The sequence below is a fragment of the Rhinichthys klamathensis genome, unplaced genomic scaffold, assembly GCF_029890125.1.
Source record: "Rhinichthys klamathensis goyatoka isolate OS25496 unplaced genomic scaffold, OSU_Roscu_1.1 h1tg000624l_1, whole genome shotgun sequence".
In the NCBI taxonomy this organism is placed as follows: Eukaryota; Metazoa; Chordata; class Actinopteri; order Cypriniformes; family Leuciscidae; genus Rhinichthys; species Rhinichthys klamathensis.
The window spans coordinates 205,302-230,010 of record NW_026607073.1 but is presented as its reverse complement, the minus strand read 5'-3'; the positions used below and the strand labels follow the sequence as shown (position 1 = coordinate 230,010).

The window sequence follows — 24,709 nt, the reverse complement described above, 5'->3', positions numbered from 1 at the left end:
AATCAGATCAGAACTAGAGATGTTATTTTTGTGTGCAATAAGCATCAGCCGGTCACTGAGCGGATTGTGGGTGGTCCATGGGCCTGCCGTCCGAGGCTGAGATTAGATCCATTGCTGCTTATCCCACTAAATAATCCCATTGAATTATTTACAAAAAGAATCTATTTTCATGCTGGACGTCTGTGGGTGCAAATATTCACCTTGGCCAGCGAATATTTAATGGTGCATTAAATGTCTGTTCTCTGTCCAGTTGTCTGGCTTTACACACACACACACACACACACACACACACACACACACACACACACACACACACACACACACACACACACACACACACACACACACACACACACACACACAGAGAGATAAATGCTTTCTCTCTGAAGCTGGAAGTCAGCCAAACTGGAGGATTACAAGCTGAATCTCCATCACAGAGTGTTTCATCCATCACTACAGCACTCCAGCAGTCATTGAGAAAGGAGAAGGCAGAACATCGCACAGCACGTCTTCTCAGATGAGAGGATGTCCCTTATCCCCTCATATCCACTGCCTTTGTGAGTGTCCGGACACATAGCGTACATCACCTCCCCCTGTTGACGTCTTTGGTCAGGGTGTTGGTGGTGGGATTAGATGGCGAGCTTGTTTGGGATTGACCGAGCCGTTGTCTCACCAGGGTCCGCTGGAGCTCGGCTCGCCTGGCAAGGGCGGCCCTGAGTTGGCCGCGAAACTCCTCGATCCTCCCGTGCAGCTCCCGCAGCTCCTCTTCCCACGGCGTTGACTGTCCTGTGCAGGCCGGGGGGGAGAGCACCAGGCTAAGACTGAGGTTAGGTCCGCCATTGGAACACAACTGGGTAGGCGGGCTTCCCACCAACCCCCTACGGCCCCTTTCTGGCCCAGGGGGTGGAGCTTGGAGCTGGTAGCTGTTGAGAGTCTCCAGGTTAAAGTGGACATGCTTGTTATGTTCTTTGGCCTCTCGACCAGCCTTGACACTCTGATTGTTCCACTTGGTTGTAGAAGTGGAAGGGGAAGTGGAGGAGGTGGAGGGCGGAGGAGAAGAAGTGGAGGATGGCAGGCGGTGGAGATTACAGTTCTCTGACAAGCACAAGGTGGGACTGAGAGGAAAACACAGCGGCAATCAGTTTTACAAGATGCAGGGACACAGCACATCACAAACAGACCCCACAATCAATGGAAACACGGAGCCTCTTCAATATGCCATTAATGAAACAGTATCCACTCGCTTTTACTAGAGAGGCGAATATTGATTTTTGTCCTTTGTTTTCTAATTTCTTTTTTATGGGTATTTTTTTAACATAAATAACACTAATTGCACACATTAGTTCAAAGCTCAAAGGCAATACTATTTTCTTATACACAGTATGCAAATGATAATGTACAGTCAACTGGTCATTACTGCAAAATAAAGGGCGATTAGGTAACCTATTGTGACTGCCTTAACTGTACATTATTCAACTTATTAAATGGCTTCTTACCAAATAAATAAATATATAAATGGTCATGAAACATTGATTTGAATACAATTATTTTATAATGTAATTAGAAAAAGTCCATTGAATGATCTGAGAGACATAAAAGTAGCACAGCTACATATGCTGGAAATTGGTTGCCTGGAGTTATGAACAATTATACAGTTTAGTGGTCATTATACAAATATATTTGACCTATAACTAGCCAATCAGAATTGGCCCATTCCAGAATTCCAGCGAGCCATATAATAAATTGCTGTAATTTGACTATAGTACTGGTGTAGATTTCAATGAGGAGAATTACTTCATTTTGTTATGCAATAATCATAACTTACCATCTGTCACTGCTCTCAACCTCTGATTTCCTCTCATCATCACAACCCATATTTAATGCACGGTGGATTTTCTGTACAAATAACAAAAAGACCACTGAACAATACTCAATGAAGTATATACTCTATATAATCAAATACAATATGCCTACTACATAGGCTACAGACTTGTGCTTTCAGCTTCCTAACACTAGAGGGAGCAGATGCCCTGTTTTTATGAAAGGAACATGCCTTGTAACTTGGATAAGAGCATATATATACAGTATATATATATATATAACTAAACAATAACTATGGTTATGTGTAAGTAAAGGCACTAATTTTGGTGCGTTCAAGTCCTCCTGGGAAGTTCGTGTTCACAGCATGAGGTCTTACGGAGTAAGATGGCGGTGTACTTTCTCTTAATCAATTACACAAAAATACAGCAAGGTTCTTAAACTCTACTTGTAGAAAATGAGTTGTAGCATATAGTGGCACACACTCACCTGACTGGTGTGGAGCCAGTATTTGAATCTCTGCTGGCGGCGGAGGTGAGGCAGAATGAATCTGAAGAAAGTGTGTTCCCCCAGCAGTGTGAGTAAAGCACCTGCAACCCCCACACACAACAGCACGAACAGCCCCGAGAAATGCTGGATACCCATCTGTAGAGTCTGCGCACACATGCACAACAAGAAATAAAAACACACAAGCGCAGAAGAAAGGATCACAGTATATTGCAGTTCTGGTGATGACTGCACATTTCCCCCACAGGGTGTATCATTTTTTGAAAATAAAATCCACAACTAACATAATCCAAAAGAATAGCAGAAAGTCCACCTGCAATCAAGGGATTCTGTAAAACTGGTGATTTTATATATGTACATGTAGTTTCTGCTGATTTTTTTGTTTTTGTTGTGAGCAACCTATAAAACACCAATAGGCCTATTTAATTTCATACAGTAGATTCTTTACCAGTGCTCTTTTTTTTCTTCATTAAATGTGAATCCTAGCGGTTTGCTCTCTCCGGGTATATTATAGACCTCCCTGTGCCTGTCCCATCATTATTTTCCCCTCGGGTGTTGGAAGCCCCAGCATACACAAAGGAATCCATCATTCCCCATGTAATGGCTTTGATCTGGAGGGAGGAGTCCTGCTGACTAGAGAACTAATCACAATTTTATAAAGTATGGTCGTTATAATTGAAATTAAAGTCATGCGGATTTGGAGTAGCTGAAAAGGGGAAAATATTCCACTTCCTGTCCCTAATACATGTGTGGAGCATGCGTGCAAAATGAGACACTCATTGGTCATCTAACATTGCACACACAGAGAGACTGCAGTCCCATGTTTAGTTCATCACAGTCCCGCCACCTCTGTTGTGAGTGTGTTCGTTCTCTGCACATAACAGGATTGGCTCCAGCCCTTTATCATGATGTCAGTTCCCAAGAGAGTGTTACAGAATGGGATAGTGGCTAAATGCACATGCATACATATGCATACGTGCCAGTGCCACTGACCAGATGAAGTGCTCACTGCACTTCATGTTGGCTGCTCTGATTTCATTAAAATAATGCGGTAACGGTATACAATAAGGTTCTATTTTATCTTTTAAGATTTTGCCAACCTCTGCTGTGCACCTTCTATAAGAATGTTGTGGCTAGTGCTCTCTTCTTTGGTGTGGTGTGCTGGGGGTGGGCGCACACACATCTGACAGGAACAGACTAAACTGATTAAAAAGGCAAGCTCCATCATTGGCATCACACAGGAATGGGATGAACAAGTGGAGGAGGTGAGGATGTTGAGAAAAATAAACTATATCATGAACAATGATATGCACCTAATGATACATGCCTTAGAGGTGTTACGGCAGAGCACATTCAGTGGCAGGATGATTCCACCAAAATGTAAAACTGCAGTCGTTCCTGCCTGCTGCTATTAGGCTCTTTAATCTATCTTTTAAGATTAGTTTTGGATTTAATGTTAATGTTAATACTCAAAAGAGATCTAATAACAGAAATAATACATTTTAAAAGAATATTGCAATGTAAAACAAAATTGTATAATAGTCTAAATTTATATTAAATGCAATTAGATAAACTTTAGAGTGTTTTTTTTTGTAGGACTCGAGTACATCTTTATAATGTAATTTCATTTTTACTTCTATTGTCTGGTTAAAGTGTACTGCTGAACATACCGACAAGCATCTATGGTAAATTTAAATATACTTTAACTTCATTTCTATTGAAACGTGTATGTCATGTATGTAAATATATTTGTAATTACAAACTGTAATGATGAATCTTTAATTTAGTACATTTAAAATATATTAGCCTTAAATGTAATATTAGATAGCACGCTACAAATAAAATTATAAACAAGTAGCCTAATCTACACATGCTATACAGTATGTTAGTCAACACATCAAAATGTTGTATTTTAAAGCATGGCAAAAGATTATTACAACATAATGATTTAAAATATACTTTAAAGTAAAAACATTATTAGAAAGTGCACTTCTTAAAGATGAGAATACTACACTTTCATGACTATGTTTCTTAAGCACACTTAAATGGTCTTTTATTTATTAATATATTATCTGCAAGGCCATTTTTTAAAAAAGATAAACACTTCAATTGCACATTCAATACAATTAAGTGCACTTATTTTTCACAAGGTAATACACAATCCATTAACTCTTATCCTGCCATTGAAGGAATTTCCCATCATTTATGAGACAATGCTTCCACACCATTGGTGTGTAATGACTTTCTCAGTTTTTTGTTCAAATTGTTGCTTTTTTTTTTACCCACATTCAAGTGTTGATAAATAAAGAATGCATGAATAAAATGTTTTCTTTTTTTTAAAGGAGAGGCTCTTTTATTTCTATTGATATATGACATGTTCAGATATTTATACAACAAAATATTCTGGGGGCCATGAAAATTTAGTGAAAATTATCAAAAATGCTGGAGGTGGCTGGCAACATTTTTTTTATGCTTTAATGCTTTTTAAAAAAAAGAAATACCTATAGTCCTGCTAATATTAAAAAGTAACAATACTCCCACATAAAGCTTTGAAGTTACTCTTCTAATATTTATTTGTCTTTGGCTTTATACACTGTTGGCCCAAATACAGAAGTAGTGTTTCAAATATGAACAACAAATATTATTTAGGTACAAATACTGGCATTTTGTTTATTCATAATTTAATTATTCATTTATTTTGAGAACATGCCAGATGGAGCACTTAATGTTGGATTGTTGCTTTAAATTCCCCATCGCTTTCATCCCCGCATCTTTGTATCTGGCTACGAACCAAGATGCTGTTTGAAGAATCCGGAGTAATTTAATTAAGACTGCATTACGTTGAGGAAATAAAATGCTGCTTTTTGCATTTGAAACTCCTTCTATAAACAGCTCTAGAATAAACATTCAAAGAGGACAACTGACTGCGAGGACCCCACTGTCGATCCTGTACGCTTGTTTGCAGAATTTATTGCACAGCAAAGTAGTGGTTTTACAACATTGTGTCTGTGGTGACAGGACAGCTTGGCTCCAGTGCAAGAGAGAGGGAGAGCGTGAGATGAGTTCCAGCTGGCACAGGGGCCGAAAACAAATGTCATTGCTTGTGCTCATGAAGTCCCCCATTCATAACCACAGCTAGGTAATGAAGCCAGACTGCACAAGACAATGTCTTACAGGAGTGCTACTACTCCTGGGAGGTTATTGACGGAGACTCCATTGATGGAGTGCGCTGGCTGCTGCTACTCAGAGCCTCAGGTGTGTGGGGCGGTACGCCTGAGCCCTTGGGAATGAAAATGGATTGTGGTGGGTCGGTGTCGCTCTGACAGAACGGCTATTAAACTGCAGGAGACAGTAATTCCAAACAAAAGGATTTTTCAGAGGGAAAAGAGCTATAGAGGAATAGAGGATAGATTCATAGAGGAACTTGGTCAAGGGCAGAAGCCGCTCACTCGCCTATGAAACAAGAACAGAAACGCACACATATACTGTACCGCACACTCTCAGCCTTTCTTTTTTGATGGCTCACCTCGGTCACAGCAAAAACCCTCTTCCCACAGGGAACCACTTTATACCACTTGTCGTGCAGCATGTCCATGTAACCGTCAGACTTGTAGCGGCTGACGTATTCAGACACGTTTCGGGTGAGAGGGGAGTTCTGGGGTAGCCCGATCCCGTAACCTGAGAGGATAAAGAATATCAAAACAACGATTTACACATACAGCTCAGCTCAGCTTAGCAGGATTTTGTTAAAGAGACCACATTCACATTCTAGAGTGAACTGATACCTCTATTACTCATTGTCAGAAAGGCTTGAGAAGGAACAATCATGATATTTTAGTCATCACATAAAAATAAGTGTACTACTTTAAAGCATGACAAAATATCATTAAAACAATTATTTAAAATTGACTTTTTATGTAAAACTTTAAATTTGCCAATTATTAAGTGTACTTAAGGGTGTTAAGAAACAGTCATGAAAGTGTACTTTAAGTAAGCTTACTGTAAGTGGCCTTTTATTTAATTAATATGAGTTCTTTAAGTACATGGAGCAGCTAAATCTTGAACCCCAGAGGAATCACCTGTTTTTTGTTGTTTTTTAAGCCAAACAGAGGAGATTCTGCTGGCAAAAAGAGAATGTGACAGAGCTCATAATAAAACGAGAATCAAGATTGGCTTGGCTTTTCGGAGAAGGCGAGAACTGGGGGATTTGAAATGTTGTAAAAGTGATGCAGAGATGTCGTTTATTACTCAAAGGTGAGTAAGGTATTTTATTGAACAGATAAATTGCCATATGCAGCTCTCTAAAAGAGTTAATTGTAAAACATTATCTATTGTGTCTTTCGTTATGGTTGGTTTAGCGCTGTGCTGGAATTTAAGGAAGTACCGTATCTATAGGTAGGCCTACAGTAATGTCTTCAGCTAGTCAGTTTAAGATCGTTTCTATCTAAACTGGTTATATCTCTTAAGCCTAGTAGTGAATGTTTTCTGAGCAGTAGGATAACCATATTCATCCGCACAGTCACGTAAAGCCGAAGCACAGCCAAAACAATGTTCTTCTTCTGCAAAATGCATGCAGTTTTGTTTTTTTTATCTGCAAGAAGGCCAAAGGTTACATTGTGTTGTCATGATTCTGCCATCTAGTCCTTGTCTTTCTTTTAGTCTTGGGGCAGGATCATGACAGACTCATGTTTTGTGTACAAGCACATGGCCTTTTGTTTGGGCCATGTGCTTGTGTTGTCTTGTTACATAACCCCGCCCCCTTGTTATCCTCGTCTTGTCATTATTGTCTAGTCAGCTTCACCTGTTCTTGTCATTAGTGTCTCCCTATATCATCCCCTTGTGTTTGCTGTCCTGTGTCGGTTCATTGTGATTCTTACCTGCGTGTTACCTTTCCTTGTTAAGCCTTGTGAGTATCCTGTCAAGAGTATTATCAAGAAAGAGATCTGATATTCGCTGTTTGTTTATCATCTAGTCTTTTGTCAAGTCATATTCTAGTTCTGTCACTCCTCACCCTGTCCATGTTCTGCCCCCTCGTGGGTTTTGTTTTACCTGTTTTTGTCCATTTAATAAACTGTTTGTCAAGCACCCTGTCTGCACTTGGGTTCATCTGCAAAATCATAACATGTGTACCTTTAAGTGCACGAATTGTTTACAAGGCGATGCGCAATGCATTAAATAACATTAACAAAGTGAACCTTATTGTAAAACATTAACTTAAATCCTGTTAATATTAAAAAAGTAACAAATCTCCCACATAAAGCTTTGAAGGTATCTTTAGACAAACATGTTTTGATAATCTAGACAAATAAATAATTTTACACATACAGCACAGCCAGTAAAATGATCATTGTGCGGTTTTGTAAAAGAGACCATCCACATTCTAATGTGAAATGATAAATGATACCTCTATTATTGATATGTCAGAGAGCCTTGAGAAGGAACAATCATGAATCTTTGGCAACCCGTGTCAATGTACCGTCTGTCATTGTGGCGTCTCTGCAGCCGGAGAGATACGAGCGCAACTCTGACATCCACAAATTTCATCAAAGCCCTCGCCTCACCGGCAAACCCACAGATCGCAACTGGCAAGCAATCCCCAACCCCCCCCCATCTCCTTTCAGCACATGGCACAACATCCCTTGAATTCTGATAAACGTCTGTCCTCTTCTGCTGAGTTCCACTGCTGTATTTTGTTACTCAGCCCTCTACAACCAATAAATGTGTGCTGTTGAACTCTTTGAAGAGGGGGCACCGGCGGGCTGCTGGAATATTCTTAATGGAGTGGATCTAGGCAGTCATAAAGTGTGCAGTGCAAACTAATACAATAAGGGATTTTCCAGCAGTGTTAAAAGGACATGGTCCACTCTGAACAGACAGTTCTACTGAAGGGTGTTCGTTCAATTTGAGCAAAGCCTGTTTATTGAACTGATGCCTGGGGATCTCAAAAGTACCATAATTCAGTACCAAATCATGACAAAAATGGGAAAACAAATGAAATAAAAACAGAATATTAAATGTTAGATTTAAATTTCAATTTAGATGTTAAAATAAATATTTGAAAATACAAAAATTACAAATTGTATATAATTATATCTGTCTATCTGTCTATCCATTTATACAATTTATATTAATATAAAGACAGACAGACAGACAGACAGACAGACAGACAGATAGATAGATAGACAGACAGACAGACAGATAGATGGTGGAATTTCACAATACTGCAGCAAAAACTAATTTGCTATTGAACACGCTCCTTTATTGTGACAACCTTAGATACCTGACTCCAGTCTTTCGCCTACATGGTTTGATTATGCACCACACTGTTTACAGACCCTGACGGAGTTGTCCATTTCGGGCCAGTAGACTTGATTGTGGCGAGCAGGACGAGGCCGAGAGATGTGAGAGCGACGCGAGGCCGGTGGCGTGAGTGATAATGAGCGACACCTGTGAGACGCACCGGTCTCACATCTCTCACGTCCCTCGGCCTCGTCCTGCTCGCCACAGTGATAGTGATGGTTTAGTCTTGATCATCCATCTAATAAAAAGCTGACTTAAAGGCGTGAGGAAAGCTTTTGGCAGATAGCAGGGAAAATTCCTATGCATGCAGCAGGAGATAACATCCGGATGAGAGGTGCGGACATGCCTGGGTGACTGCCATGAAACCCATCTACACCCTGTAATAGCTTTCGCTTATGAAATGACATGTGTCAAAATTGACTTGCTTCAATTTGGAGGGTAATTACAAAAGCCTTGAGGTGAATTCATGGACAGGTCTTAATGTGAGGTGGAATTCTAATGTATCTGTAGAAAGTGTTAGAAACACCTTGTGCCTTTTTAAAGAAGAACTACACAGGCTTTTGTATTGCAAGCTAATATAATTCAATGTGACATGGCCAAAGGTGCTAGCCTTCTCAGAGACAGTAATTTGCTCAGTGGCACAAGAGTCCTTACCTTCAATAGCAAATGGTTTTCCTACAGTCAGGAGTTTGCAGTCTGCATCTATTGACACCTCGTAGTCCAGCAAAGCCTTATCCATGATGAAGGCATCTAGCTGAGGGGGATCTGTCCTTCAACATATAGAGGAGGATAGTCAGAGCCAAGCAAAACACACCGCCAGCCAAACTTATGGTAATTAATTACTGTTGACTTTAAATGACTTTAAAAGTTGATTACAACAAGCCCGAACCAAACCATGTAGCTATAAACTGCTTAAATCTTCAGGATTTACTGAATAGAAAGTGCTATTTTGTGTACAGTGTGTGTGTAACATCTTTTTCCAAACAATTTTTGAGTAGTACATTGCAAAAGACTTTCTCCGACCACAAAGTGGGACTTATCAATATGGGTGGCAAAAGCTGCTTTCACTAATAACACTGCCTAATAACAAAGCCAATTACAAAAACCCAGCATGGATTACATCAACCTAAAATGAAAGAATATATATATATATATATATATATATATGAATAATTCCACAATCTGTCTCATAATACTGTATGTCTATAGCTATAGTCTAAGACATTTTTGCATTTTAGATGCGTACAGGAATTCAAGTTTGGTGAACTCTGACCTGAGGATGTGCATATTTCCATTTTTTGAATGCAGTATTTGTAATTTATTAAAAACTAAAGCCCTAGAGCGTGATATCATTTACTGTTAGTTGTTTATGTCTGAAGAAATGCCGAATTATCAATGAATAGTGAGAGGCAATGCTTGCTTTTAAGCTGACCTCCATTTTACCTCAAGTGTGACAGAAAATAAAGTGCGGGAAAATTTTGCAGGATCAAACTAAGACTCTTACACAACGTCTTTTAAAGAAAAGAAAAAAATCTATCCGGATGCTTGTCCTAAAATAGGAGGGCTCCCAACTATGGCAGCGATCTCAACTCTAAAATGCTGACCATGTAAGGCGTCTCCTGTGAATCGAACAGAAGGATTTCTGACATGGAAGAAAACTGCCATCAATCATAAAAGGCAGGAAGTACAAAGTAAAATACTGCACTATGTGGGAGCCTGAATCTGAGGATGAATCGCTGTGTGCGTGTGTTTGTGCACGCCTGTAAGCGTACACTCGTCTCTGAAGAGAACCTTTAGCCTCATTCAGCAAGTTTAGATTTGACTTGAGAGTGACTGCCTCTCTTCTCTCCTTGGAGTCTGTTCTTTCAAGGATGAATGGAAACCGAGACAACAGACAGAAAGCCTGGAGAGCTGACACTTGTTGCTGTCGACTCCGTTGGTTTAAATCAAGTGAACTGGATGGTGCGCATAATTCCTCATGAAAAAGAAATGGTTTTAACTCTGCGTCATACAAAGCAGACGCACAGGAGTGTCAAGAGCTTTTGAGGCTGTAAGAACTGACATGTTGCCCTCTTATTGTGACCCTGTTCATTGTTGTAGTAGTAGCCTGCAGCCTTTCGGCTGCTTGTTGCCTGCGTGTCCATCAGCACTGTGCAATTACATGAGCTCAACTCCCTTCAGGCTTTTTCCAAGATGCCCATCTCCTTTGAAAGCCTTATTTGTTTTCTGCATGTTGCACTCCTGCTCAACACCACTTGATTTTATTGCCTTAACAGAATATAAATGTGTCTATGTGAGTGCGAGTCTTTATGATGATAGCTTTCTAAATACACTTTATTGCAAGTGTTTTTCATTCAAGGCTGCACAGAAATTGATTATTTCACAACCACTCTCTTTTTTTCCTCTTACTGTTACCTTTTCATTGGACTTTCCACCACTGGTATGCCCAAGTTATGTTATATGTTATGTTTTGTCTCTTCTCTCCTGGTTCAAACACTTACTTGAGTGTAGAGACTCCATCCGGAGTGGTGGGCTTGTTGAAGCGCCTCATGTACTCGTACATCTCAGGAAAGCTCTTTTTCACATAGTCCTCAGCACTGCTTTCTCGAACTGTGCCGAAGCGAAACCCTAGAGACGGGTGATGGAGCTTGAAAAAAGCAATGAAAAGTGAACTGACTGTGTGAAAAAGGTTTGAAAACATAATCCCATCATTTCCAAAAATAGTACTAAAATGCACCGTGGTACTATTATAGTTTTTTCGACATGTGCATGTACAATTGTAAAAAACTGTTTTTTGAGGACATTCACAATATTATGTTAAAAAGTATCAAGATCTCTCATTTTAAGGGATAGACATACTACAGCACAGTTTCAGTAATCAACAAAACAATATGTGTGTACTGTTCAAATGTTCTGTTAATCAAAACATCTTCATGGTTTCATCAACAATGTTAAGCAGAACAACTGTTTTCAACATTGATAAAAATAAGGAATGCTTCTTGCACACAAAATCTGCATATTAAAATGATTTCGGAAGGATCATGTGACAATGAAGACTGGAGTAATGATGTTGAAAATTCAGCTTTGCCATCAAAGGAATAAATTGTATTGTTAAATATGTTAAAATAGAAAACAATTATTAAAAATTGTAGTAATATTTCACAATATTACATCAAATATGTTTGTATATTCCTTTAGTAATTCAAGATGAAATGCAGTGTTTTACCTTGACATCATGAATCCCTGACACCTCCTCAAAGGTCTTCTCCCCCACCATGACAGCCGCTAGGTTGGCCGTGTAACTGGACAGAACCAGCAGGCAAAATATGGCCCAAAGGTTCATGAGGAAGCGGCCCGTCCAGCACTTTGGAGTTTTACTGGCAACAGTCCGGCCGAACAGAATGGCGTAGCAGAGGTTCAGGGCAGACGAGTAAGAGAAGACCCTAATGCGGTTGCGTCCATGCGGGGTCATGCCAAACGGACTGTTCCACTCATATAGGGTGATGAAAAGAGCTGTGATGTGCAGTGCCACAAAGATGCCCACCCACATGGACCAGTGAAGTGGCCACATGAAAGCACCGATGGGTGCAGCTGTGTCCTTGCTGCGCACCAGGATCCCTAGACTGGTGGAGAAGAAGGGGCTGGTGAAGTCTATCACTCGGCTTCGAGCTGAGTTGATGCTAAAGCTGGCGAAGGCCATATCAGCCACGCCACTGAGCAGGTCGCCCACCAGACCAGTCCATCTACCCCCTTTCCACGCCCCGTACTTCCCATCGCCTACGATGTAGAGGTCAAACTCAAAGTGCATGTCCTCGGCTAACTTCTCTAGCAGATCAATGCAGTATCCATAGCAGCATTTCCGCATGTCAGTTGGCAGTGAACTGCTGTTGGTTTGCTCCAGCTCTCTGAACAGCTGGTTGAGGACTTCAGAGCTGTTGGTTTGAGGGTCAAGGCACAGCTGACCCGCTGGACATTGGCCCTCCTCGTCCACCTCCCGTGTGAACACAAACGGGTGCTCGACCAAGGTCACTACCCGCAATCTGCTCCCCGCCACTGGGAGTCCTGCTTGCCAGCGGCCGCCGAGCCTAATCCCTGGACCGCCCTCCCGGTGGTGCTGGGTCATGCCTGGCCACAGGCTCTGTTCCTCTAATTCCAGATGGCCCGACTGCCAGCTTGCCACGGTCACCCAACTTGGCTGGCCCAGAGGGTCCCGCTGTAGGCTCCATATGTGAAAGCGCTGGGAGGTAAGGACCCTGGAGAGCGAGCGCTGTACTCGCACCGGGCCTGTCAGCCCCATGAACGAAGTGTTCGACAAGAACCTGAGCACAGCAGGGACATTAGAATTGTGAGGGGAATATATATGCATCCAGCAAAAGCAAAGACAGTTATGAGATGGCAGAGCAACTGTTTTTTGCTGAATCTCTAGCTAACCGAATCCTACACAAGAGCCAGAGGAGCTAACTAGTGAAAACTAGTAAAATGAATAAATATACAGTACAGAAGTGATAACATAAGAAATAAAGAAGTTTTTTTTTCTTTGCTATTTTATGCCTTTTTATATAATGGCATTGATTGATATTAATTGATTTAAGTACTGCCAGCTTTGTTGACTGGATTACAGTTAAATTTAAATAGATTTTTACCTTTGATAATTAACCCTATAAAGCCTACTGTATTAGTATTTAATGTGGAAAAAGGCCTCTAGATTATGAACAAAATCAAAACTTCGATGAAAAACCTGTTGTACACAATCTACTACATGCCTTCTGTCATCTGATTGTTTACTTTTTGTACTTTTTTAATAAGTAAAACACATTTTTGTATATTTCTAAAAATGTATTGTTAGTAATATTTCAAGATGAATACTTAATGTACTGAAGCAACTTAAGTTTACTTGAATATTCATACATCTTTTTTTATTTAGAACAATCGTTAAAAAATGTATAAATGTTATATTTATTTTATGTAAGTAGCCTGGTATATTGTAAGAAATATCTCATTGATTTATACAATCTATCAGAACTGTATCTTACTTTTTGGCCATATAAATATCAGCAAATGCACCAAATTGGATATTTTTGCTGAGTTTGGGCCTCTGAATAAAATGTTTTTGTTTTTTTCTCAAGCATGAGCTCCATATTCTCCTATATGAGCAATAAAACATGATAGCCAACAAAAAGCACATTTTTTTTCATTTTTTATTTTATTTTGTAGTGTTCAATAAACTGATCCACTTAAAAAAATGAGATTTTTCTGACTATTATTTCATACTGTATGTCCATATTTACAGGGTTTAGGTCCACTATAAGTAAAATATTATCAGTGTTCCAAACTCATCGCCTTTGACAAAATTCTCCATTTTGAAAACACAAGACCACCTAAGTGCTTAAATGTCAACCTTGTGTGAAAATGCCATTTGCTCAGTCGATCGCGTGTTTGAAACAGCAGTGTGAGCTGCACAGGAACTCAGCGCCCAGGGAATCTCACTGCCGTTGCATGCTTTACTGAGATCAGCCTCCAATAAAATAAAAAAAGGCTTGCAAAAGACATAAGGTGCAGTTTACCGTTTTTGAAGTCCATTCATCAGTTTATATAAGTGACACATATATATATATATATATATATATATATATATATATATATATATATATATATATATATATATATATATATAATTAGACATATGGTAATTTTTACAGTGAAAACTTAAGACAATTTTGGAATAATATTTTAATAATTATATTTATTATCAGCCTATTGTACGTTAAGGGCAAGATGACTTAATTCCCTATAGAACACAAAAGGAGATCAAAATGTCCATATGAAAATGTCCATACGAACACAAAAGGAGATCAAAATGTCCATATGAAAATGTCCATACAATGATGATCACTGTCTGTCATTACAGTATGTGTGTGTGTGTGTGTGTGTGTGTATCAAATAAGGATTTGAACCCAGGTCCCCTTGAATACTAAACAAAAATTACACCTGATGATCATGTCTAACTGTCATAGAAAGAAGTGCCACAGCTGTCACATAGTGCGCTGAAAAAAATTAGCTGCATGGTGCGTCTGCCAAGATTTAAATAATTATTCCTTATTCAAGAGCAACTGATTGGCACAATGATTATCCTTTTAAAATTACATTGCAAAATGTTTAATCGTTAATTCTCAAACAATATGTTTCACAGCATGCAGGAGAAAAGAATAAGAACAGACTGAAATATAGATCACTCATGAAGCCCACTGAAGTTCAAGGCTTTCTTCAAAGACAAAAGGACAGGATTATGACCTGAGAAACCTGAATCAATCACACTAAATTTTTTGAACCAATATATGACCTTTTACAGACAATGTATTTAACTGCTGAGCTGCCACCATATTCGTGCTGTTAGCTTAACATCCATCTGAGAGTAGCAAACAAACAAATATGTAAATAGAGCATGGTTTATAGGTGAATAACCCTCCATGCAGCTCTGGATTTTATACTCTTGTGATGCTCTACATAGATCACATAATTGTGATTTCTTACACAGCCGAGCCACACTGCTTTTATGGCAGAATATACGCCATGAATTAGTTCAATGATCGATTTTCATCAATAAATCAGCTGGGGATGTAGAGTAGTCAAAGGTTTGCTGGGCAATGTCTGGGTCACAGAGGGAAGATGAAAAATCCCAAGTGAAAAAGGCTTGTGATGTGTGGCTAAATGAGGCTATAAATGATATGCACTCTGTGTGACCATAACTGCACACTTCCATTAAAACAGGGGAGAACAGAGAAAATAAAAGGGCAAAAAATTGATTGCCTGGATCATTAATTTCTCCTGATATAGCCCTAGTTTGACCCACGGAGAACACTTGATCTGGTGTGAAAGCAGAAGTTAAAAGACAGGGGATAATATGTTAGCCACTGCAAAAGCTGATTTCCTAACTGAGATTTCTATCCGTGTGACTATTATTAAACTATCAGAAAGCATTAGCACCTCAGAGAACCAATAATCCCTGTGTGTCGTGTTGTTTTCACATTCTGTGCTTCTGTGCTATACACTCATTTCTCAGAGCAAATACATTTCATTACATGGGGTGGGGTGGGGAGGGATTCTCAGCTCACCTCTGTGAGGTGAATATTAAAGATTGCATCACTGCGTTCAATCCAGTGCCAAATCTCAGGGGTCCTCTGTCTTTTTTTCCCTTCATTTTAAAAAAAGTTTTTCAACTAAGCAAGACTCGTATAACAGCGGCACTTTAATCTTACATCTGAGGGTGCGTTTGCTCTTCTTTTTTTTACCAAAAAAAAAAAAAAAAAAAACTAATTTGCAGAAGTGAGCAGATAGGCAAGGCTTCTTCCAGCCTTCAGTGATAAGAGATCTCAAGTGTAAATAGGGACTATCACAATACAAACAAAACTCTACAGTTTGTTTTCCAGTTATATATATATATATATATATATATATATATATATATATATATATATATACATATATATATACCATACATTTTTTTTTCTACTTGCTATATTCACAAGTACATAGATTAATGGTCCTGATTTACAAACATCAAATTGTGTTTTTAAACACATAATACAAACCATTTTAACATGCCTAATAATAAGTGTTTAATCAAGGCATAATTAATACAATTAACATAATCCTTTGATTATGTGTTCTCATTTAAATACATTTCACTATCATTTAATTCTAACTGATTCTTAATTCTTAATTAATTCTCATCAGTTTATTTGCATTGCCAATAGATTTTTAACCTTTAAAAAAAAAAAAAAAAATATATATATATATATGTATATATATATATATATATATATATATATATATATGTACAGTATGTATATAGCTACAGATACAAGTATAAATATTTAACGTACAGAAATGCCAATTGCAAACTTTTTAAAAATGATAATAATAAAATATTTTTAATAATAGTAAACGCAGTATGAATGATTCCATTTAGATTTTTTTCAAACTTTTTTACATTAAGAAATTGAACAATTTATTTGTGAGAAATAATACCGAAGCAATATATAATAATATAGAAAAAAAACAACAACAAAAAACACTACAATTCCTCCCAGATTATTGTCTTGAACGAGAAACTGTAAATATTTTCATCCCTCTAGATCTACAATCTCTGTGTTCGGTGTTCTAATAGACAAGCCTCCCACAGCCTCCTCCACTAACACAATGATAACAATGCATCAATCTGAGAGGCAGTGGACAGGACTGCTCTGTGAGCTCTTGACATTGAACTGGACACTGGCATTGAAGATGAAGAAAGAGCCTGGCAATCTGAATGCAGAAAGGATTGTGTCCTGCATGCTTATTGAGGAAAGTGAGTGAAGAGGTTACGGAATTGTCACAAAAGGCTTTCACATTGCTGAGAATGATACATTCTGTAACTGCTAACTTGACGGTGTATGTAAATGCACACAGAGATATGGTTTTGATTAAATGTATTAGTACAAGTATAAATGTATTGAAAATGCCCCTGAGTCCGTTAATTGCATTTTAAAGTCTCCGGTGGTTCAATCAGAAAAATAACTTGAGACCATACTGCAGTCGAGACAGAATATTCCTGTAACTTTATACTAGTGGCTGGAATACTAATACAGCCTTTTTCCTTGGAGATAATGTACTACCTTATAATTCCCCTAATGCAAAATATGCTTAACATGTCTATGCACACTAATCACTAAAGGTGAAGTTAAAGCTTAATTGAAATGACTGCACTGCGTGATCAGATAACAAATTAATTCCTGATTACGTATCATACTTAAAATACTGCCAGGATAGACACTTGTGTTGGTGAAGTTACTCTACAGGCTGCTCATAATCTACAGCAGTTAAACTACAACAAAGCGATACTTTTCACAGAATAGGTAGCTAGACTACAATAAACTGATAAAAAATAAAATACTGAAAATATCCTTTTAATAATGTACTGTGTTCAAAAAATAATGAGGGAAAATATCCATAATATGAAATATAATAGTCTTTAAAGATGATACGAGATTAAAAAGCTTTATACTGGGTATAAACTTTTTTAAATGTAAACCATTAGCAGTGACATTTGGCAGCAAAACATTATACGTCTACACACTGCATCCTTAAATTGATGCTTTATAACACAGAGCTTTAATTTCCAGTTTGCATACGCTGCATACAATAATGTGACCTATGATATTTGACTCTTTGAGACACATATATTTAATAAATGAGGCCATGCATAGTTGTTTCCTTCGCTAATAATGTCAATTTCCAGATCCCCTATAGGAAATTGAGCTTGAAGGCTAGGGGTCCAAAAGCCGCACGTGTCGCATGCAGATTCCACATTAATCATAAATGTGAAACATGGTAATTAGGGTTTACTTGTGCAAAAAAACGTGTTAGGGCTGCACACATTTGTGTAATCTATGACACTTGACTCTTTAAGGCACATACATTTCAATAAATAAGACCATGGATATTTGTTTCTTTCGCTATGTCCTCTAACACAATCTCCAGTTTTATTGTGAATAACTGGGCTTGAAGACCATGGGTTCATATAAGCCACACATGAGTCACATAGAAATTGTACACTAATCAGAAATATGAAACATGGTAAATGGGGGGTAGCTGTGGAAAATGTAGCCTATTAGTTATAATGTGACAAACAACAGAAATGTAGCATTGCTAAACACTACATCGCAGTTGTTTATATAACTATAACTAAAACTAAACATTTTCCACAGGCACCCCCCATTAACCATGTTTTTTTGTCCTACATTCATATTTACTCCAGCTTGTTACTGGAAATGCTATTGTTTTGCTATACTTGAAATTCAACAATATTATTGATCTAACTGTATTCGCGGTTGTATGAGAACTGAACTGGACAATGGTCTTTTTTTTTTTTTTTTTTTCAGAACTGCTTTATAGATGAAATTAACTAATTGAATAATTGATGATTTTTACAACGGAACTGAATTAACACTGAACTGACTTCAGCTGAACAACAGCCGAAATGCATAATTTTCCTGTTATCACTGTAAAGCTGCTTTGAAACTATCTGTATTGTATAAAGCGCTATATAAATAAAGGTGACTAGACTGTTACACTTATGAAAATGTAGTTAAAGGAGTAGTTCACTTTAAAAAAAACTTTTGCTGATAATTTACTCACCCCCATGTCATCCAAGTTGTCCATGTCTTTCTTTCTTCAGTCGAAAAGAAATTAAGGTTTAACAACCGAAATGAACGAATTGACTCGGAAAAAGATTTGTTCATTTTGATGAACGAGTTCGAACAGGAGAGTTACACAGAACAGAGAAAGGCGAGCATGTGAGCTTATAAAACTTAAACGTTGTTTTTTTTTTTTTAAATGAGCGATCGTTTCGCTTGATAAGACCCTTATTCATCGTCTGGTGTCATTTAAAACCATTTGAACAGTTTGCAGTTTGCACTGAAACTGTCTTTTGGACCTTGAACCGTTTGGCTACCATTGAAGTCCATTATATGGAGAAAAATCCTGGAATGTTTTCATCAAAAACCTTAATTTCTTTTCGACTGAAAAAGAAAGACATGGACATCTTGGATGACATGGGGGTGAGTAAATTATCAGCAAAAGTTTTTTTTAAAGTGAACTAATCCTTTAAATAGTTTTTACGGCTCTTAAAAACAAGGCTCATTTTGTCAAAACATTACACACAATTCACCCATCCACAAACACAATTTTGACATTGTATGGCAAATATATGTTTTATACAATCTGATTCGGCTAAACCACTTAGACTGCTGTGCTCAATCTTACACTTGTTATTCTACTCTTCTAATGATGTAGTTTGGGTTTGATTTTTAGAGACATTGTTAGAGTAAAGGATTGGATATATTGACAAAACACAACACACACGACCAGTACTGCACATTGATGAAAAATATTTATTTCTCTCCACATTGTAAAATCAGTCAATACACCCATGCATTTCCAAAGGTTGCATTTTGCACTGAAAATCTGAACACATTCTCAATAGAATATAGTAGTATATAAACATAAATCTCTTTGTCTAGCTGGATCTGGCCATAGCACTTCGCCCACATCAGAGGCTTTGTCCTCTCTCACAAGACAGCGAGGGAAGAATATTCTTAAATGGCGAATCCATCCTTGCACAGACCCTGCATCAATTAGGTCACAGGCCTCCTTCATGGCTTGAATGAAAAAAACTCCTCAATGGGGTTAAGGAAGGGAGAGAATGGTGCGAGGTATTAGAGTTGAAATTGTGGATGCTCATGAAACCAGTTTTGGACCAGAGCAGATCGGTGGAAAGATATATTGTCCCAGATGACATTGTATCTCATCTGCTCTGCATCTATTTGGTCTTCTGCTGTGACAATGTTATGTAGTCTGTCTAAAAATGTGAGTATGTGGGCCGTTTTGTAAGGACCTAAGTTGGCAGGCTGGTGGAGGACTCCAATCTGCCTGATTGCAGCCAACATTGGGGGACATTCAAAATATCTCTGTGGGCAATGATGTTTCTCTCTTATTTTGTCAGGTTAAACTCAGCCTCATCTATGAAGATAAATTCATATGGGATTGGATCAGCATCAATTAGCAAATCTCTCTGGAAAAAAAGACAATATTTTGTAGTTCAATATGGGCCTACTATAAATTTACATGTTAAAAGGTTCTGTGTATTCAGAATAAAGTGTACATTACTCACCTGCACATATTCACGCCGCAGATATTTGACTCTTTCAGATGTACTCAGTAGAGTTGTTTCATCTGTATGTGATGTTTTTGAGGATTTACCACAGTGTTGATAGAGAGACCTGATGGTTATTATTGAAAACTGTGTGGTCATCGAGGATGTTTGTTTGAATTTCTCTGAGACCTATATCGCATTATTGCTCTCTCAATGTCAACCCATGGTTTACAACGTGGTCAACCAAGGTTGCTCAAATCGCATCTGATAAATGTGGTCCTCGTCTTCTGTTCACGTCCTCATCCAGGTATACCTCTTCCTCACCCTACCCCTCTTCCTTCACAGGCTCCACCTCCCATCCTCACTCTCCCTCTTCCTGCAATGTTGCCTTCCATTTTTGTTGAAGACTGGTAAACTCACCCGTTGCCTTTCTATAGAGCTTTCACCTGATTGTAGAGTTTACAATTAAGCACCTACGTATTTGATCAATTGGTTCATAGGTGTGGTATTTTGGAAAGTAGTGCCTTGAAATGGCAAAGAAATGACATGTTAGATTTCTGTGTCTAATGTAGAGAAGTGTGTTCAGTGTTTTGCAAACAATTGTGAGGCTGAATAGTTTTGGTTGTGCAGATCTGGACTGAGGTTTTGCTCCTTGAGTGTTAGGTTTCTCTAACTGTGTGTTATTTTTCATTTGAGTGTGTAAGCAATAATAAAAATCTATTTGCAACTTAGTAAGCTACTTAGCTGGATAAAGTTACACGTTTACCTGGCAAGGTACTGTCCAGAAGAGGGTAGCTCATGTTTATTGGGCTTGTCAAAGCAGTTGACCATATTCTGGATGAGTGCCAGGTCCGGTCTCACCATGGTCGCCGCATACACAGCCCTGCCAATGAGCTGCAGGGTATCCCTAATGTAGAAGTTCAGGGGCTTGCGATTCACCTCCCCATAAGCCAGAAGACCCAGCGGGGAGCCAATGGAGTGTAGAGAATCAAGACTAAGAGGATATCCCATGATCCAGTGCATGGGGGGCAATGCAACGCTCAACTGGTGGGCACTGCGCAGCACTGTGGCCGTACATTCAGGGTCGGAGCTGAAAAGCACCACGGAAGACGCCGGAGCAGAAGGAGTCCTGCTGAGGAGCTGTGAGAGGAGCTCCATCACCTTGTCTTCACTTGTTTTTTCCTTGAGTCTGGACAGGTTGAGGGTCTCCCAGAGGTGCCAGTGGGCTCCATCCAGGCCTAAGTGACCCCACTGTTCAAGCTCTTCCAGCATTACTGTGTTCCCACCTCCCGGACAAAGAACTGCCGCTCCACCCTGCCAGCCTCCCTTCAGCAACACCGCTAACAGCAGCTCCGACAATGCAGAAGGGGGAGTACGTGTCATCATCTGCAAATGGAAGCGGTTCTGAAACCAGAGAACATACACAGTTACTGTAGGTCTAGCACTGCGTGATACATCGAAAATAAAACCACGACATGTGATTATCAAACCACAAAGGCTGTGATATAATTTTTTCTTGTAATAACGAGAAGGAGGCGCGAACCGGCGAACATTCCAAAGATTTTATTAAAATAAATAAACTAATACAAATAGAAAGTAAAAGATGGCAGTCCCTCACGGTCGACTGCCGCCACACATAATAAAACAAAACATCAAATAAAATAGTAAAGGCCTGGTCCTCTCTCGATCTCCACTTTCGTCGCTCCTCCTTTATGCTTCCGCTCCTCCAGATACGAAACCGATCACGCAGGTGTTGCTCATCAGCAATCACACAACCGGGCTTGCGCCGTTCTCCCACGGCCCTCGTCCTGCTCGCCACAAATATATTTTCTCGTAATAAGATTCTATGTCGTTAAAAAACAAGATATTTTTCTCCTTAAAACAAAATATTTTCTCGTAATGACAAGATGCATGTCATTAAAACTTTGTTTTTTTTTCCGTAATAGCGAGATAATGTGATGTTAAAATGATATCACTGGAATAGTTTAATTTGTACAGTCTTTACTCATAATTGATGTTTTATGGAATGCATAACCTTGTCTAATTCTAATGCTGTGGAGTGTGATATGTTGTTTGTATTCCATTCTTGCATGTCTTTAATAAACAAAGATGGTCAGACTCTGAAGTAGGCCTTTAAATAATGAAATATGTGTAGCAATAACATGACAACAGTTTTTTGTTTCATCATAACTATTACCCGACTAATTATTATAAACTGTGGTTGATGTGATGTATCTGTGATGAACTGTACATCAATTAATCACAACAATCCTGCGCTATGGGATACAGCTGAAGTTTGTAAGTTTCTATACTAATTAAAGCTTCCAACTTTTTGAACGTGGACTGTGATAAAGGCCTATTTCTCAAGTTGTCACATCACGTACAAAATATGTGGTTTTAACAATTTAATATCTCGTTATAATGGGAAAAGCATATCGTTTTTATGATAAATGTTTTTATCATATGTTATTATGAGGAAATGCATCGTTTTAACGACACATTATCTTGTTATTACGGAAAAACATAATTTTAATGTCAACATCTCGTTATTAAAAGAAAATAGGTTTTATTGAGAAAAATATATTGTTTTAAGGATAGCATCTCGTTATTACGAGAACATTTTAATAAAAAATTTTTTAAGTGAAATCTTACAATAGTATTATTTCTAATGTTTTATTTTTCCATTTATTATTAATAATCATTATTATTTTTATTCATATGATATATGAATCACAAAATGTTTGGCCAAATTGTACATTCCTAAAAACAAACACAGCAAACCTGAATCATTAAAAAAGCTTAAAAAAACCCCACACATTTTTTAAAAATCACAATTGCAACTTTTATTAAAGAAAAAAAAAATCCCCCCAACAAGTCGTGTACCCCTAGTTAGGTAGGTCTTCACACTGACTCATCAAAACAAAAAGCAAACCCCACCATAAAATACATATATCTTCAGGCTCCAACTGCGTATTGTATTCCCTAATGCCTATACATTTGAATAAGTAAGAGGGAAGTCTGGAGAGAGTGTTAGATCTCCTGTGACTTCCAACTCCTAAAGCTGCCTTATAGGCAAATAGAGGAATATATTACTTACTCTGAACTTATGATGACCTCATATTTAAGAACCCTGAAAACAACACTCCTTTAGACGCAATCTTGGACGCAAACATTTGAATCACTTGAATGAAAAATAGACACTAAAACAGTGAGGAAGAGCCGTCAGCTCTCATCCGAAATAGCTCCTGGCCATCTCTACACAGACTCTCTGCTGTTTTTGATGTGGACTGACAGGGAGGCGTGCATGAATGTGGCATGAGAGTGAAAGATGGGATGCTTGGGTGTTCTGAGAGGAAGAGGGACTGTTTGAACCTGGTGGGGGGCTGTGAGCGAGCAGTACGGGGCCGCGGCGCTGAAGAGGAGTCCCCACGCAAAGTTAAAACCTGTGTGACTGGAATAACATTACCGCCAGCGGCTCTGACACGCGTCACTGTGACTTTCACTGCTACTTAGGGCACACATAAATTAGCACGCATGCTGACGACTCCATGCCGTGATGCCAAACAGGATGAATTTGAAGACAAAATATAAAAAACCACCGTTCATTTGGTATCGAAGTTCTGCTCTGCTGAAACAAAAGAATAGGACTTCAAAAAATAGAAACGGACCAAGGGGGTCCCGGGATTGTGCTGCGTACATATGGGAGCTTAGATAAGAAGAGAGAACGGGGCTGGCTTATCTTTTATTTACCAGTATATCCAGGTGATGCCAGGTGAATAGCAAACAAACAAACAAACACCTTCTATGTGAAGGCAAACCTTCAGCCTTGAAGCCTCTCATTGCTCAATCGATCTGAAAACAGCCGCTCCTCCAAACAATACCTGTGAACGGTAGGACATTAGCCTTCTCACTTCTAAATGGATCCACAAGCTGACAGCCTCTGAACAGCATGAGCAGTTTGATTTGTTCTCTCGGTCTTGGAAGTTTAGTGGGGAAAACGTCTATTTCTATTTCCATTTCCACTTTTCCCACACCTTGCAAGCAATTTTCACAATCTGACTTAACATCAGGGAGAAATAAATGGGTGCTATTTTTTAACTGACAGCTCATAAATAGCCCAAATGTTGTAGAGTAACATTTCATTAATATCCAATACGGCCACATACAGGTTTTGCAGACCAATACAAACAGTAGTTTGGCCATCAAATTATCGTTCAGGTGTAGAGAAGGACGTGCTGAATCTATCTGTCATTCTCACACAGCAACAGCACCTGATCCATAAACAAACAATATATTATAATTGAGCTGAAAAATGGGAAATTACTGTCTATCTTCCTGAAACAGACGCTAAACTCTTGTAAAACCCAATGATTTCTGCTCCGATAGCTGATA

General features: G+C 38.6%; 1 protein-coding gene across 1 annotated transcript in view; it reads right to left on the bottom strand.

The window, feature by feature from the left end:
• Positions 1-306: 306 nt before the first annotated feature.
• grin3ba (glutamate receptor, ionotropic, N-methyl-D-aspartate 3Ba) overlaps positions 307-24,709 on the bottom strand; it is a 43,687-nt gene continuing 19,284 nt past the window's right edge. Inside the window, exons 2-9 of the mRNA XM_056240929.1 lie at positions 21,084-21,721; positions 11,852-12,944; positions 11,127-11,272; positions 9,280-9,395; positions 5,852-6,003; positions 2,308-2,472; positions 1,826-1,896; positions 307-1,115 (exon numbers count right to left, since the gene is read on the bottom strand). Of these exons, the coding sequence (XP_056096904.1) occupies positions 584-1,115; positions 1,826-1,896; positions 2,308-2,472; positions 5,852-6,003; positions 9,280-9,395; positions 11,127-11,272; positions 11,852-12,944; positions 21,084-21,721 (2,913 nt within the window). The 3' untranslated portion in view covers positions 307-583. The remainder of the gene's footprint in view (positions 1,116-1,825; positions 1,897-2,307; positions 2,473-5,851; positions 6,004-9,279; positions 9,396-11,126; positions 11,273-11,851; positions 12,945-21,083; positions 21,722-24,709) is intronic.